The 17,949-nt window shown below is 47.9% G+C and overlaps 1 protein-coding gene across 1 annotated transcript in view; it reads right to left on the bottom strand.

The window, feature by feature from the left end:
• rgs11 (regulator of G protein signaling 11) overlaps nt 1-17,949 on the bottom strand; it is a 270,546-nt gene that overhangs the window by 183,202 nt on the left and 69,395 nt on the right. The window contains 1 exon segment of the mRNA XM_086000849.1: nt 2,074-2,180. Within this exon segment, the coding sequence (XP_085856975.1) occupies nt 2,074-2,180 (107 nt within the window).

Raw genomic sequence — 17,949 nt, 5'->3', positions numbered from 1 at the left:
TGAGTGGATCAACACAATGGCCCAAACGGTCCTGAACCATACAAACCAGGAAGGTTCTGCTGAAGCCACTGGGGGAGCACCTTGAAGGAGTAGTAGAGTTAGTAAACATTCTTTTAAGAAAAGTAATATGGATTCATTACTTAGGCGACAAAACAATTCTCTATAATATTGGCCCGGAATTATATTCATCACTTTTGGGGCTTGCTAGTCTGCACTGTCAGAGCATCATTGAGGTTGGATGAATGGTTTCAATGTTCTTAATGCAGAATCAAGAGAGTGGTAAAAAAGGCAACAGGGACTGTTAATGTGGAGCGGCCTTTTGTCACTTTTCAGGTAAGGGGATTGAGCAGGTCACGAGAAGTGCTGCTTTATCAACTGCTCCCTCTAGCAGCAACGTGTTGTGCTTCTCCTTCTATTGGTTCTCCCTCGCCTTAATCCAATTCTTCCTTGTCTGATGATGCCTCTTCTTCTTGCTGTACCTCCTTCAACTCCAATCCTCTCTGCATTGCCGGGTTGTGGAGAATGCAGCACACTACAATGAACCAGTCCACTTTGCCTGGGCTCCCAGAGCAACCAAGACACCTGAACTTTTGCTTCAATGTGCCAATTGGATGATGCATAGACCAGCAGCTGTCGGCTTGATGAAGCACAGCCTCCTCCAAGCTGTTGGCAGGGACACCCCAGGATCCAAAAAAGTAAGTCTTGGGCAATGGACCCTGTGGGATGGGTATGGTTTTCTACTAGCAGCTCCCTTTACCTGCAGTGTTCGAACAGGCCCACCTTCTGCTCATCTTGGTTGATGAGGCTGTTGGTGCTGCTGTTCCCTTTCCTCTAACTGTTCTTCCATCCAAAGGAATGAAGCAAACATAGCATGCACGATGAAGCAGTGAGTGCTTAATCAGGGTAAGAAAAAAAAATCTGAAAAAAGTAATCTCTAAGCTCAGAACTGCCTTGGAAATCCACTAATCACAATAGCACACAAACCCGAATGATCTGTGTGCCTGCAGCTAAGTGCCCCTTTAAATTCCACTTCCAGCCATATCAGTCAGTTTGTGAAGCCAACCCCGCAAGGTTTTATTTAGCAGAATTTCTAAACCGCATATTTTTTTGAACGTGGGCCAACAATGCAATCGGTCGCTCATAGGTTTTCGGAACATTGAAAGTTTACAAGGCCCCAATCATCCACAGCAACACGGGACACAAGTGATGTATTTCTGTCATCTGCATATTATTATAATATGCCCACTATACATCTGTACATCCCCTATCACTTCTAGCATGGAATTTCAGAAGCAGTGTTGGCAAACAGGGAGCCAGCAGGTCGGCTAAGGAGTGGACGTAACTCAAATGGACAATCTAGGCCCATATGTTTAAATGTTCATTCTGTTGTGTTTTTTATTTCAATATAATAGAATATCCAACTGAAGTAATATGTGCATATCCCTGAATATTATAAAGAATTACATTTTACAGTATTTAACTGATTATTTAGTTTTGTAGGGACGGAGGTTCCTATCAAAAAGACTGAGTTCGACTCAGATAATTAAATTAATGAACTTTAATGAAAACAAACAAGTTTAAACTGGAAACTGCTAGGACACATCAATAACAGGTCTATTCTCCTTGAGGGCTCCATGAGGACTGATCCCCTGATCAGGAGAGTGACGTCATGACGTCATCACGTTCTTCCCGCTGTTGGGGCATCACATGACTAACAGCATGACGTCATCACATGCTGTAAAGGTAACTGGCATTGTACAGTCAAACAGTGTAATTAAAAGGTACAGGCACAGACAGTAACTACATTGCTGTTAAAGGAATTATGTACAACCGCTCTGAGTCCTTTGGTGGCTCTGCCACAGTTTAATAAATATTTGATTATGTTGAAAAATATTCTTTTACATTGACAGATTAAAGCTAAAATTTTTAAACTAGAAGCCCATCAGTAAAGGCTTTTATACGTGAGAAATAGAAAGCAGCCCTACATATATTAGCAAAGGTTCATTATCCAACAGGTAAAGATAACGTCACAATATCCCTTTTCATAGCTTTGAGCGCTTCACAAGGTCTTACCTGAAATCGATATGGAGAATCATCTGCCCGAAGAACTAAACTCTTTGGATCCTTCACTGGGTAAATGTAACCGTACTTTATTATGAGGTCACCAAGGTGAAGGGACTCTGCAGTAAAGAAAGAGAACAACCCATTTAGTTTCAGCTCATTGTTAATACAAATGGTTGTATCAAATTCCACTGCCCACTAGTTAAGCAGAGGCAAGGACTTTGTTAAAGTAGTGGACAGAGGAATTGATATGAATGCATGAAGATTTGTATGATAACATTGCACACAGTAATTTCTGGGCTTTAATTATCATTCCACATTTGTGAATTCAGTTCAATACGATACTTAAAAATTGACCATGTAGAATACTGCATTTATCTTGAGAATGCTCCATAAATTATTAATTATAACCAATTTTTATTTCATCTTTTGTGGATAGAAAGACTTTTTATTTTCTGAGAAGAATGAGTAGACTTCATTTTACTAAAATTAAACTCTGTAAAAACATTCTGAATATACAAAAACCACAAAGCAGCATTTGACGAAAGCAAGTTTTCTACCAAATTATGGTTAAGAGGGGAGCCTGAAGTATAAGTTATTAGCAAATACCGTTCAAGGTAAAAAGATAGAGGTCAATTTTAACTCTGACCGCGTTTCGGGTATGTGGGGTGGCAAAACGCACAGAAGGGAGGGTTAAAATCAAACCCAAAGCTCTGAATCATTTACCATATGAAGATTTGGGAATACTGCCATTGGAGATCAGGAGAAGACACATCACAGGGGAAGATCTCCTCCACGACTATTATGTCCGTGTATAATTGAGACACGGACGGCAGGAGTTGATTATAACAAGTCTTTACTGAATGGAGACGACCTGGAAACTGAAACTACAGAAGCCTGCTAGGGCCTTTTATACAGGGGTGGTCACTGCCGATACTGCAGTCTGAGACCAGTTATTCCCTTAAAGGTACATACACAACAATTCCTCCCCTTTTAGATAAACAGTACACAACATTCATTTAACAACTAAATAATAACTAATTACAATTACAATTACGGTTGCTAGATACATTGGTTGAAGTTAAGCAATTATAAGTTCAGTCTTTGAGGAGGCTTCCTGATTCTGTCTGGATAACGCCTCTTGGGGATATCAGGTTCTTCTGGCAAGGTTGAGTCGGTATCAATGTCGTTGTTTGGTTCGTCTGCTTCCAATATCACCGATTCTGCGGTAGATGCAATTGGTACTTCGGTTTCATCGCCAGGTGTATCAGATTGTGGTGTGGAGTTGACGTTTTCCAGTGACTCTAGAATCTGGTCAGCATGGCGTCTTACAATGCTCTCTCCAACATCCACGGTATACATTAGAGGTCCTTGCCGTGTACAGATCGATCCTGGCTGCCATTTCTCTGTGCGGTAGTCCCGGGCCAAAACTAGTTGACCTATCTTAAAACTCCTGGTCGGCCTTTCATTCATATTCTGAAACTGCCTGTTCTCCACATCTCTTCTGACGTTTGGCTTAACCAAATCCAAGCGGCATCGTAGTCTTCGATTGAAGAACATCATGGCTGGAGTTTGGTTGGTAACTGCATGTGTCGCATTCCGGTAGGCAAACAAGAAGTTATCCACCTTGTGTTGTAGGGGTATATCTTCATTACACATTGCCTTGATAGCCTTCTTGAATGTTTGAACAAACCTCTCGGCCAATCCATTAGTGGCTGGATGATATGGGGCGGATGTGTAATGTTTAACACCATTGTTCTTTAAGAATCTCCGGAACTCTTCAGACACAAACTGTGGTCCATTGTCAGAGCAAATCTGTTCAGGCAGCCCATTCCTGGCGAATATAGTTCGTAAGACTGTGATAGTTTTTTCTGTGGTGGTTGAGGACATTTTTATTACCTCTGGCCACTTTGACTGTGCATCCACCGCAATTAAAAACATCGAGTCCATAAAGGGACCAGCAAAATCAATGTGCACCCTTTGCCATGGAGATGAGGGCCACTCCCATGGATGTAGAGGGGCTTGTGGTGGGGCGTTTTGGACCTTCTGGCATCCTGTACAGCTCTTGGTCATTTCTTCGATTTCTCTATCAATTCCCGGCCACCACACAAACGCTCTGGTTAAGTTCTTCATTTTTACCCCTCCCAGATGACCCTCATGAAGCTCATTGAGCACTCTATCCTTCAATTTGGGTGGAATTACTACTCTGGATCCACACATCAAGGTTCCGCTGCACACTGACAGCTGTTCTCTTCTCGGCGAGAATGCTGGCAGCAGTGGTTCGCCATGTGCTGGCCATCCCTTCACCGTTAAATCATAGACCCAGGAGAGTGTCGGGTCATTTCGTGTTTCCTTTTCTATGTTTGCATTCGTCACAGGGAGACATTCGACTATGGTCGAGTGGAATAACTCCACTGGATCCACTGCCAGTTCTTCTTCCACCGTCGGCAACGGTAGGCGCGACAATCCATCAGCATTCCCATGCTGTTTAGTTCCTTTGTACTCGATGTCATAGTGGTGTGCCCCTAGGAAAAGGGACCACCTCTGTAGCCGTTGTGCCGTCATTATCGGTACGCCTTTCTGAGGGTTGAAAATGGAGATGAGAGGTTGATGATCAGTTAGTAGAGTAAATTTCTGACCGTGCAGGTAGTGATTGAACTTCTTCACCCCCCACACCAGGCTGAGGGCCTCTCTGTCAATCTGGGCGTGGTTACGCTCGGCTGAAGTTAACGAGCGTGACGCAAAAGCTATTGGCCTCTCTGAACCATCAAGGAATTTATGTGACAGTACCGCCCCAACACCGTAGGGAGACGCATCACACGCCAGTCTTATCGGTAGTGATGGGTTGTAGTGAGCCAATACTTCTCTTGAAGTGATTAGGTCCTTACTCTTCTGAAAGGCCCGCTTACATTCATCGCTCCATTTCCATGCTACTCCAGTTTGTAGCAGGGCGTTCAGTGGATGCAGAATTGTGGACAAATTCGGCAAAACTTATGGTAGTAATTCACCAATCCGAGGAATGACCTCAGTTGTGACACATTTTCAGGCGCTGGAGCCTTAACTACCGCTTCAATTTTGTCAGGGGACTTATGCAACCCCTCTCCATCAATCACGTGGCCACAATATGATATCCGTTTCTTAAAAAACTCGCACTTGGGGAGATTGGCTCGTAGCCCATGTTCACGTAGTCTAGTGAGCACCTGCTCTAGGTTGGCAAGGTGTTCACTGTCATCTTCACCTGTCACAAGGATGTCGTCCAAGTAACACTGAGTCCCCGGAATCCCTTGCAGGACTTGTTCCATCGCTCTTTGCCATATCGCCAGAGTTGATGCTACTCCGAATACCAGTCGAATATACTGGTAAAGACCTTTGTGAGTGTTTATCGTGAGATACTTCCTAGAGGATTCTTCAACCTCCATCTGCAAATATGCTTGTGCTAGGTCAATTTTTGTAAAATACTTCCCTCCAGATAGTGAGGCGAAGATATCTTCTATCCTTGGAAGAGGATATTGTACTGTGTGAAGGACTGGGTTCACTGTCACCTTAAAGTCCCCACAGATGCGAACCTTCCTTGGCTCCTCAGACTTATTGTTTAACATTTTCTTCATGACAGGAACGATGGGTGTCGCCCACTCGCTCCAGTCTACCTTAGATAACACGCCTGCATTCTCCAGATTCTCCAGCTCTGCCTCGACGGCTGGGCGAATTGCATATGGTACCGGTCTTGCTTTGAAAAACTTGGGAATTGCATTCTCTTCTATTTTTATCGAGGCGGTTACGCCTTTAAGAGTGCCCAGTTCTTGTTGAAATACCTCTTTGGCGTCAGCTAAGATTGTTGACAATCGACCAGGAGTGACGTCGTCATCCTTTTTACCAGCCACCGTCAGTGCCTGAATGGAGTGCCAGTCTAAACTAATCTTTCTGATCCATTCACGTCCCAATAACGGTGGTCCACCATCTTGCAGAATGTAGAGATACAATTTCCGTATTTTCTTGCCGTTGTATTCGACAGGCACCCTTATTTTTCCTCTGGGGTATACTTTTTGCCCCGTATACGTCCTCAAGACAATGGATGTCTCTCTCAAGGGTATGTGTGAGAATAGCCGCTCGTAATCTCGTCGAATCATGATGGTTAGAGCTGATCCTGTATCCAATTCCATTTTGACTTGGGACCCTGCTATCGTGAGGGTGACCCAAATGGTTCGGTGATTATCTTTTGCGATTACATTGTGAAGTTTGAGACAGCTTAGTCTCTTGTTCCCGGATTCACTATCGCTCATCTGGTCTTCGGAACTACTGTCCGTCATCTTTTGTACTTCCTGTATGGTTCCTTAGTAGCCTTTTTGTTGTCGTTGGTCTTCTTCCCAGACCTGCAAACTCGTGCAATGTGTCCCATCTTTCCGCATTGCCTGCATATTTTGTCCTTGGACCAGCAGTCCTTCTGGTCATGGTTTGTTCTGCTGCAGCGATAACATTTTGCAAATCCCCGTGTCATTTCATGGGTGCCGTATTCCTGTGGCTTTTGTTGTATTTCCGCAGCTCCCCTTGCTGCTGCTTCGTACGATACTGCCACGCTGAAAGCCTTATCTAGTGTCAGCTCTTTCTCCGAGAGTAACCTCTTCTGTGTTCCTTCACTCAGGAGTCCACAGACAAATTTGTCCCGTAAGGTATCTGCCAGTCCTGCTCCGAACTGGCAGTGCTTTGATAGCTTGCGTAGTTCCGTAAGGTAATCAGCATTGCTCTCATTTTTATGCTGATTTCTCCTGTGGAATTTAAATCTTTCTGCTATCAGCAGCGGTGTAGGATTTAGGTGTTCCTGTAGGATAGCAACAATTTCGTTAAAACTCTTCGCCTTCAGTTTGGCTGGAGTAATCAGGTCCCGCAATAGGCCGTACGTTCTTGCGCCCATTAAATTTAGCAATACCGATGCCTTTTTCTCATCGGCTATTTTGTTTGCCTCGCAATATACCTCGACTCTTTCCACATATGTGGTCCAGTCTTCTATTGCATTATCGAAGGCAGTGATATCGCCAGTCTTTGGCATCTTGAAAATCTAAGATGGCACCTCCTGCGCTTTTCCTTTGTCCCCGCCGAGTTAAGATGGTGCCTCCCGCGCTTTCCCGCCGCTGCTGCCAACGCTGTTGCTGGCGATTATATTTATTTTACTATCCTGTAATGGTGACGCCCTATGGTCTTCGCGCTTCCCCGATCGCTGCTGCCAACGCCACTCTCCGCGGTATTTTATTTTTCTATCGCGCTTCAATATTTGCTCCGTTAATTGAAGAACCATTCCCATCATGGAGCGGACCCTCTGGGACACTTCCCTCCCTCTTCTTAGGTCCGAACGCTGCCCGGCTTCGAAGCACCGGCCGCGCTCTGTGTGCTCCACCCTCTCTCTCTCTTTGCTTCCCGACTCGCTGCCCGGCCCCGTTGCAGAGCCACCCGATCGAGCTCTAGCCCGCCGCAGCCCAGGAAGGATCAGTGCACTACCTGCCACCAGCCCGATTAGCTGGGAAACCACAGACTGGAGAACCAAGCCTGGCTCTCGACAGTCTCTCCTGCAACTTTTCAATTCGATGATTTGGAGGGCGGTTGCCCACGGTCGACGCCCGTTTCTCGAGTTCCTTTGGATTTTTTTTTTCTTTCTTCTGGCTTCGACCTTCAATAACGTCGTCTGAGGTGCTGCCGAGTTGCAGGTAAGTTCGTTTCTTACTCGTCGCCAGTATTATGTCCGTGTATAATTGAGACACGGACTGCAGGAGTTGATTATAACAAGTTTTTACTGAATGGAGACAACCTGGAAACTGAAACTACAGAAGCCTGCTAGGGCCTTTTATACAGGGGTGGTCACTGCTGGTACTGCAGTCTGAGACCAGTTATTCCCTTAAAGGTACATACACAACAACGACCATGCAAAATTGGTGCTTCCAGCTCATTGTCATGACTCAGGCGAGTAGCCTTGCTACCCACGCTATTCATTGGCTGCAAGCTTGATTTGGGGGTGCGGGAAATCGAGTTTCACTGTTAAAGGGAAGGTGCGCTCTGGCTGCAGACAGGAAAGAAGGCGTCCAAGAAAGAAATGGCTGCAAGCAATGTTCCTGCTAAGCTGGGTGGCCATGCAGCGGTCTGGAGGTCCCGCGCAGGCCGCTCACCGGCTTCTGCATGGAAGAAAGCAAACATGCGTGAAAATTTGAATGGGCTGTGCGGCCAGTTAAAGGGACAATAATAAAGAAAATAATTAGAGGGAACATTGGCTGCAAGGCCTGCAGATCAGACCCCCAGGTTCTCTGAAGTCATATTGGAGACCCAGGTCCAGGCAGTGGACAGGAGGAAGGAACATAGGTACAGGAGTAGGCCATTCAGCCCCTCGAGTCTGTTCCACTATTCAATTAGATCATGGCTGATCCTGTTTTTCCCCCAGGGGGCAGAAAGCTATCTAGGCAACACCTGTCATCAGTAGGAATGGGTCGCTGAGGAGGTCAATGCAAGGAACTTAGCGCCCAGAACATGGCGCCAATGTAGAAAACAGTTCAATAACCTCACTATTGTTACGATAGCAAAATACCGCGGATGCTGGAAATCCGAAATAACAGAAAACGCTGGAAAAACTTAGCAGGCCAGGCAACATCCGTGGAGAGAGAAACAGGGTTAATGTTTCAGGTCGAAGACCCTTCGTCAGAACTGTCACTATTGTTGTCAAGGTAAGAATCTTACCTCTCTCCTCACACCTGCACCACCTGTCGCCTCACTACTCTCAATACTCCCCTCCCCCGCTTCCCATCACTCTCCTACAATCACTGCACCAAACTTCATTCCACCTCCTCTCCTCCTACTCTCACACTCTCCACTTCCTACTCTCACCACTATTGCAACCCTCACTTCCCCACACCTCACATCTTGCACACTACACACAAACTATTCCGGTATGACAGGCACATTCTCCAAACACATGGATGTCACTGACACACTCCCTTCTTTCTTGCAGGAGAAGGTCGTGCCCAACTTGTGAACAGGAGGCCACCACTGGAGGAGGCCGGGTCTGCCTGCACATCATCTCCACTGCACAAGAACACATGCTGGCCATCACTACAGCTGTGCCCGTGTTCCTGACAGGATTCATGAGCCATGTCTGAAGGTGATTCCCCTCGTCACCCAGTAGCCACCCTGTGAGTTGATGGCCTGGTTGGACTAAAGGCAGCATGGAGTGAGGTGCAGGATGAATGAATCATGACAGTTGCCAGGATACTGGGCACGGGCGTGCATGATGCGCTGCCTGTGGTCACAAACATGCTGGGGGAGAAATTGAGTAGCGACCTATTTGGGGCGATAACTTTTGTGGTAGCGAAAAAGTATTGCCGGGTGATACGCGAGTGAATTGACGCGAACTTCAGGTTTAGCGCTCCAGGAAGGAAGTGGAGCACTGAATCAAGCGCTACCACGTCCCCTGGAGCGCTAAAGCCGGCAAGAGGGGTTATAGCAGTGCAGCGCTGCCCAATGTCGAGGGCAGCGCTGCCGGGAACGGAGATTCCTTCCCTCCCTTAAAGGGAAGGGCCATCACCGCAGGCTCTGCATGGAAAGGAGGTCCCTCATCATCAACTAGCAGAGCGCAGGGCTGATCGATCGCGGCCGAGGAAAATGCTGAAAAACTGAAGTAACGCATTCAGAAAGTTTTTACATTGATGCGACCATCATCCCCTTTAAATAGCGCACCCCAAGTGCCCGGCCTCCCTGACAACACCTCCTGCAGCTGTCGGTGTTTTCGCCTGCCGATGCTGCAGGGGGTGGAACCGAAGTTCGGGTCCGGGGCGCTACGCAGCACAATGTCACGATCTTCGGGTGCGGGAGATCGTGGTGCTAGGGGCTACCGCCACTGCAAACCTCCGCGGCAATTTTGCGGGCGTTGCCCCCCCCGGAGGCGCTAAGGTACCAAATTTCTCCCCCCACCGCTGGATCTTGAGGGAGTGGAATCCATTTCTATTCAGAACAATGCCAGGTTGGTGATGGGGAGCACGTAAGGCAATGTGGGTGCAGTCTAACTCAGTGAGGCACATAACTCAGTATAGCATCCTCAGTGAAGTGATGCCACTTGACACATTGCTCCTCAGTGAAGTTAAGGTAGGAGAAATGCTCCCTGAAGACCCACTGTGGATATGGTCTCCTGTGCAGTGCCCTCCTCCTTTCCTCTTCTCCCAGATACTCCTGTCGTCTTGCCTGCTCCTCCAGCCCAAAAGGTTGATAAACCAGACCACCCATGACTGCAGTATAGCTTTTGTGAAGGGAGACAAATGTAGTCCAGCATCAGCAAAATGTTGTTAGCAGGAGTCATAAATCAGTTGTAGAAGGCAGAAAATAGGCAAAAACAACACCCAATATGCAAAAACAACACCTAGAAGTTAACCAGCAGCATAATAGGAGAAACCATCAACTAACCTTCATGTCGTGGATGAGCCCTTTATATAGTACTGTTACCACCATGAGTTTATCACAAGGCAAATCAGGCACTGGAACAGACCAATTTCACGAGTGTCCTGCTTGTAGGACCCTTATTGACACGTGATAATGAGGATTTAAATAATTCCAGCACATGCCCTGGATGTCTACAGGGGAGCCCGATCCAATATGCGGGTGACGCGGAATATGCGGGTGATGCGGAATGAGCGTGCGCATGCCACCCACCAAATTGGAGTCTTAGGTGCCCATTTTACGCCTGCATACGAACGCTGCCCGATCGAATTTCTAGGCCGAGAGGTTTTTGATTTTGTTATGTACAACCCACAGAAGATATCTTCATTCCACGAAGTAGATTTTGGTGCGGGCCCGTTTTCGCACCAGAACCAAGAGTCCCAAGGGCTGGTGGAAAATGTTCCTCGGTGCGAGCTACTGGCGCTGGTCCCACAAGCAGCTCACCCATTCAAAGACATTCATTTTGGCTGTCTGCATTGCTGGCAGCAGCCCTGAAGTACGTCCCAGGAGGGGGGGATTGGAGCGGGCTAGGGGGTGGGTGGATGATCGCAACTCCTATGGAGTCAGTGAAGCACGCCTGCTCCATTAGATGAGTTTTTTTTTTAAATAAAAGAATAACAGCTAAAGTTAAAACACATTAAAATATTGAATAAGGGAATGCCCATTGGGAATCGCACAGAACCTCTAGCTTTGGATGGGAGGAGGTTCCTGGCGGTCTTACAGGCCCGCAGGCTGTTAGAAGCAATAAGAGCGCAAATTCCAAGTTTTCTCTTCTAACTCCAACAATCAGTTTTTAAAGCTACCTCAGGCTGCAGGCTCCTAACTAAAGCACTTCTGTCAATATCAGCTGAAGCTAGCAATAGGAACAGGAGGAGGCCATTCAGCCCCTTGAGCCTGTTCCGCCATTCAATTAAATTATGGCTGATCTGTATCCTGACTCCATCTATCCGCCTTGGTTCCTGAACCCTTAATACCCCTGCTAACAAAAATCTATCAATCTCAACTTGGAAATTTTCAATTGACCCCCGGCCTCAATAGGCAGGGGGATGGGCACTAGGATGTAGCATTAGAAAGGAGAAACAAGGTGCACAAAGGATGGGGAGAGACAGATAGCACTAGAGTAAGAAATAGTATGGTATTAGTGGGGGGGGGGGGTCAGACTAAGACAGATTACAAGAAGGTCTAAGATAGGTTTACAGTGCATGTGCGTAAACGCACGAAGTGTGGTAAATAAGGTTGGTGAGCTGCAGGCGCAAATAGCCACACGGGAATATCTTCTCTTCTTAGGCAATCCCTCGAAACCGAGGATGACTTGCTTCCACACTAAAAATGAGTTCTCAGGTGACTGATGAGTCTAATGCGGGACCTACAGTCTCTGTCACAGGTGGGGCAGACGGTGGTTGAAGGGGCGGGTGGGTGGGGTGCTTGGGTTGACGTGCGCTCCTTCCGCTGTTTGCACTTGGCTTCTGTTGCTCCTGGCGAAGTGACTCGAGGTGTTCGGCGCCTTCCCGGATGCTTCTCCTCCACTTTGAGTGGTCTTGGGCCAGGGACTCCCAGGTGTTGGTGGGGTTGTTGCACTTTTTCAAGGCAGGCTTTGAGGGTGTCCTTGAAGCGTTTCCTCTGCCCACCTGGGGCTCTCTTGCTGTGTCATAGCTCCGAGTAGAGCGCTTCTTTTGGGAGTCTCATATTGGGCATGCGGACGATGTGGCACGTCCATTGGAGCTGATCAAGTGTGGTCAAAGCTTCGATGCTGGCCTGAGTGAGAACACAGACGTTGGTGAGCCTATCCTGCCAATGGATTTGCAGGATGTTGCGGAGGCAGTGTTGGTGGTACCTCTCCAGTGCTTTGAGGTGCCTGCTGTACATGGCCCATGCCTCTGAAGCATACAGGAGGGCGGGTATCACGACTGCTCTGTAGACCATGAGCTTGGTGCTGGGTTTGAGGTCCTGGTCTTCAAACACTCTCTTCCTCGGGTGACCGAAGGCTGCACTGGCACACTGAAGACAGTGTTGGACTTTGTCATCGACATCTGCCCTTGTTGACAGTAGGCTCCAGAGGTATGCAAAGTGGTTCAAGGCCTAGTCATGGATTTTGATAATCAGGGAGCAGTACTGTGTGGCGGGGGCAGGTTGGTAGAGGACCTTTGTCTTACAGATGTTTAGTGTAAGGCCCATGCTCTCGTACGCTTTGGTGAAGGTGTTGACGATGGTTTGGAGTTCGGCCTTAGAGTGTGCGCAGATGCAAGCATTGTCTGCATACTGTAATTCGATGAGAGAGGATGGGATGACCTTGGATCTGGACTGGAGGCGACAGAGTTTGAATAGTTTCCCATTTGTTCTGTAGATTAGCTCTACTCCAGCAGGGTGAGATGGAACATTGCAGCCAGGAAGATCGAGAAGAGCGTTGGTGTGATTACACAGCTTTGCTTGACCCCGGTCCATAGGTGAATTGGGTCTGTGGTGGATCTGTTGGTCAGGATTTTGGCTTGGATGTTGTCATGAAGCAGGCGGAAGATGGTGACAAACTGTTGAGAGCAGCCGAATATGAGGACAACACTCCATAATCCCTCATGGTTGACGGTGTCGAAGGCCTTGTGAGGTCAAAGAAGGCCATGTACAGCGGTTGGTACTGTTTCTTGCATTTCTCTTGTAGTTGACGTACGGTGAAGATCATGTCCATTGTGCTCCTTAGTGGGCAGAATCTGCATTGCGATTCTGGGAGGAGCTCTTCAGCCACTGGGACAAGGCGATTGAGGAGGATTCTTGCGATGACTTTCCCTGTGGCAGACAGCAGGAAGACTCCTCTGTAATTACCACAATCGGACTTGTCACCTTTCTTGAAGATGGTCACGATTCCGGCATCTCTGAAATCCCTTGGCATGCCCTCTGACATGAATCAGTCATTCATGAAAGAAAGACATATGAAATAATACTGAGCGGCCTGCGGGTGGCTCTGTCCAGGGAGAGTATAAATACTTGGGCACGGGCCCAGCTTGCACAGGACATTAACAGGAACTAGTGAAGGACACAACTAGACCTCCATGTTGTAAAACAGTTGATTAAAGCTTTGTTTAACGCTTCGACCAAGTGCCTAGTAGTTTTCTTACGTTACTCTCCTCCTTCCAGATAAGGGAAATTAATTAATGTATTCGTGCCAATAGTGCTTCTCCGCCATATTTTAGCGCCTCGGTGGGGATTCCATCTGCTCCTGAAGCCTTGTTGCTCTTCAGTTGTCCGAAGGCCTTTTCAACCTCATGCCGGGCTGGGGTTGTGCTGAGGTGGTGGCGGGTAGCGCTGAGGTGGTGGCGGGTAGCATGCTGCGGGATGGAGTTGAGGACATTCGCGTTGAAGACAGAGTCTCGGTTAAGGAGATCTTCAAAGTGCTCCTTCCAGCGGGCACTGACTGCCTCTCTGTCCTTGATGAGTAACTCTCCGTTCTTGGCCCGCAGTGGGGTAGGACCTTGGGTCTTAGGTGGTCTTGACTGCGCTAAAGAATCCACACACATCATGGTTGTTGGCTAGCTGCTGGATCTCCTGCGCTTTCTCCACCCGCCATCTGTTCTTTAGGTCGCGATTTTTTGTTGGACCTCAGCCTTCAGGTGTCTGTAGAGCTGCTTTCTTGCTCTCGAGTTCTGTTGCTGTTTCCAGATCAGGAATGCCTTGCGCTTGCGGCTTATTAGCTCCTGGATCTTCTGGTCGTTCTCGTCGAACCAGTCTTGGTGTTTGCTGGTCGAGTGACCGAGCGTCTCTTCACAGGTGCTGATTATGGAGGCCTCAAGTGCAGACCAGGCACTGTGGACACACTGGCCTAGAAATTCGGTTTTGGCGCAGCGAGGGCTTTAGCGCCGGAAGTTAGTGCCGGCGCTAAGTCCCCCTGCGCGCGCCAAAAATTCAGTAGCGCCGCGCCCAAACGGCTGCCGGCGCTACTGAGGGGTCTCAGCGCCTCAAAACTGGCGCCACGCGCCGCATTGCGGCGCTATTCCGGCGCTGCGGCGCCCGCTGCGGTGCGGCAGGCTCGGGAAGTGCAGGCCTCCTCCTTCCGTTAAGGAGGAGCTGCCTGCACCCGGCCGCAGCCCGCGATAAACTTTTTAAAAATGAGCCCGGCACCTCGGACAAGTGCCGGGCTTGCTTCTGTTCCGGGGGGGGGGGGGGGGGGGTAGTCCGGGGAGGGAGCTGCGGCCAGGCGGCCGGCGGGAAAGCGGCCGGCCGCTGCGGGGCCTTTAATGCGCCGGGGCAAAGTTCTGTAAGGCACCTCTGCCAGAACGTTGCTTGCGGCTGCCACGGGCGAGGCGGCCGCAACTCAATTTCCGAGTTCGGGCGGGTTACCATGGCAACCGGGACGCTGCGCACACCGATGACGTCATCGGTGCCGGCGCAGCGCTACCGGCCTAACGCCGATTTAGGGCCCCTGTCAATTTCTAAACTGGCCATAACTTCGGCGCTAGGCCCTCTAGCGCCTCAAAAGCGGCGCTAAGGCCAGTGAATTTCTAGGCCACTGTGTCTCTGGATCACTGGGAGTTGTCAGGTTGGTTGTGTGGCGTAGGATGAATAGGGCTTTCTTAGCAGGGTCTTGGTGCACCAGCGTTGATTTTCCTGCGGCATTGCTTCTGCTGCTGCCGCTGTTTTGGAGCTACATTGATGGAAATGACAGAACGGATTAGACGGTGGTCTGTCCAGCAGTCGTCAGCTCCTGTCATGGTGCGGGTGATGCGGACACCCTTGCGGTCCCTCGCTCAGACGATGACATAGTCCAGCAGATGCCAGTGCTTGAAGCGAGGGTGCTGCCATGAAGCCTTGTACTTGTCTCTCTGACGGAACAAGGTGTTGGTTATGACAAGGCCATGTTTTAAGCACTTCGTCAGGGAATATGATGTTGTGGCAATAACAGAGACCTGGCTCAAAAAAGGGCAGGATTGGGTACTAAATATTCCTGGATAAAAGGTGTTCAGGAAAGATAGGGAAGGAAAGAAAGGAAGTGGGGTGGTATTAGGGTTGCAAAATTCTGGGAATTTTTAAAAGAGGAAACTTGCCATGGGAATTTTCGGGAATTTTGAGTTTTTTTGCACACTGATGGTTTTTGTCTCTGACCCTTATATTATCTTTGTCGTCAAAATAGACATACTGTTCCATACAAATAAAAACAGGCTTTCAAAACTTTATTTAGGTTATAATTTTGAACTTTATTGAACCCCCACAAAAAAGACCCATCTAAAATAAAATAAAAAGAGCGTCAGCTTATTTAGCCTGTAATTGGTCCTTATTTTGTCCCTTTGAGTCTTCTACTCATGAGTCTTCTGAGTCTTCTACTCCTCATTGCTCCTCCTGATTCTCTGACTCTGGCTCGGACGTGTCCATTTCCTCCTCTGTGTCAGTGTCTAGCTGTGTGGTGGACACTTCTGTATCTGGCTCAATAAGTTGTAGGTTCGCCCGGATAGCCACCAGTTTCTCCACTCTCTTGTTAGTCAGCCTGTTGCGCACCTTTGTATGCGTATTCCCAAAAAGTGACCAGTTTCGTTCAGAGGCCGCTGATGAAGGTGGGATTTGGAGTATCACCGATGCAATAGGTGACAGGGCCTCAGATGCACAAAGTCCCTTCCACCAGGTATGTGCACTGATATGCTTGCATGATTCCCATATCCCATCCCCATTCCAAAGACCTTGCTTGGTAGAGAACTTTGCCAGACTTCCCAGAACTTTGCCCACATCCAGATTGAGATGGTGTGAGAGGGTAGAAATTACACTGTAAGCGCTGTTGATCTGTTCTCCAGAAAGTATTGGTCTCCCAACATGCTTTGGGTCCAGCATGTATGCTGCAGCATGAATCGGCTTGACACAAAATTCTTGACGCGTCTGTATGAATTGAACAATTGCCTTCTCCTCTGCTTTGAGCAACAGGGGTGTGGGTAGGGCAATGCTGATTTGTTTTTTTAAATCAGTAAAAAGCCTGAGAACATCTGACAAGACAGCGTCATCTCCTTCAATCTGAGCAATTGCAGATGCTACTGATGAGAGTAGTTTAAGGCTGCTAACCACTCTCTCCCAAAACACATCATCCAGCAGTATTTTCTTGATGGTGGTTTCCATATCCCCAGACTGGGATATTGCCATTTCTTGCAGCGACTCCTTACCCTCCAGAAGGCTGTTGTACATTATGACAACACCACCCCATCTAGTGTTGTTGGGCAGCTTCAGTGTGGTGTTCTTGTTCTTTGTCATTTGCTTGGAGTTGTAGGTTGCTGCAACTACCTGTTTCCCCCTGACATACTTAACAACTTGCTTGGCTCTCTTATACAGTGCTTCCATGGTTCTCAAACCCATGATGTCCTTGAGAAGCAGGTTAAGCCCATGAGCTGCGCACCCAATAGACGTAATATGAGGGTAGGCCTCCTCCACTTGAGCCCAAGCAGCCTTCATATTCGCAGCATTGTCAGTAACTACTGCAAAGACCTTTTGTGATCCAAGATCGTTGATGACCGCTTTCAGCTCATCAGCAATGTATGTGCCTGTGTGTCTGTTGTCCTTCGTGTCTGTGCTCTTGAAGAACACTGGGAGAGGAGTGGAGACGATGTAGTTTATGATGCCCTCCCCTTGTACATTTGACCACCCATCTGAGATAACTGCAACACGGTCTGCCATCGCTATCGTTTCTTTGAGCTTTCCTTGGACTCTGTTATACTCAGCCTCCAGCAAATAAGTAGACAAAGCATGTCTGGTGGGAGGACAGTATGCAGGGCGAATAACATTGAAAAATCTCTTCCAGTACACATTGGCTGTGAGCATGAGGGGTGAGCCTGTTGCATATACAGCTCGAGCAAGGCACTCATCTGCATTCTTCTGGCTATGGTTATCCATTGTGTCAAAGAACCTTCCAAGTGGGCCAGGAGTTGCTGATAAGGAGCCTGATGCTGAATGAGAACCATCATCTTCTTGAATGGAAGCAGAGGAACTCTGGGCTGACTGCTGTGAGCTTTGAGTGAAGTTGTTGCATTTGGATAAATGCTGCTGCATCTTTGTGGCATTCTTTACATATGGCTTTCTACAGTGTTTGCACACGTACACAGTCTTTCCATCTTTAATGCCTGGGGTAAAATGCTTCCACACATCCGACGGTAAACATGGCATTGTTCTATGCAGAGAAATAAAGGGCATTCATCTCTGTGTCGAACTGCGGTCGATCAGCACGATTGCAACAGGGGGAGTACATTTTTGCTGGTGCTCCATGTGATGGAAGCATGACCTGTACACACATGACGCTACATCACCAATAGTGTATTATTTTGTATATTTTAAATTGAAGGACAACAGAGTTCAACAAGTAACTGGTTTATTTGGTATAAAGTCTGATTTACTTACTGCATCATCACAACATCAGCAGAAAACAAAATGACTTCCCTCAGGACCCCTAACCTGGATCTTAAAAAAACT

This window comes from Somniosus microcephalus, chromosome 11 (genome assembly GCF_052327205.1).
Source record: "Somniosus microcephalus isolate GS21.2 chromosome 11, FLI_Smic_1.0, whole genome shotgun sequence".
Taxonomy (NCBI): domain Eukaryota; kingdom Metazoa; phylum Chordata; class Chondrichthyes; order Squaliformes; family Somniosidae; genus Somniosus; species Somniosus microcephalus.
This window is presented reverse-complemented; position numbering and strand designations above follow the sequence as displayed.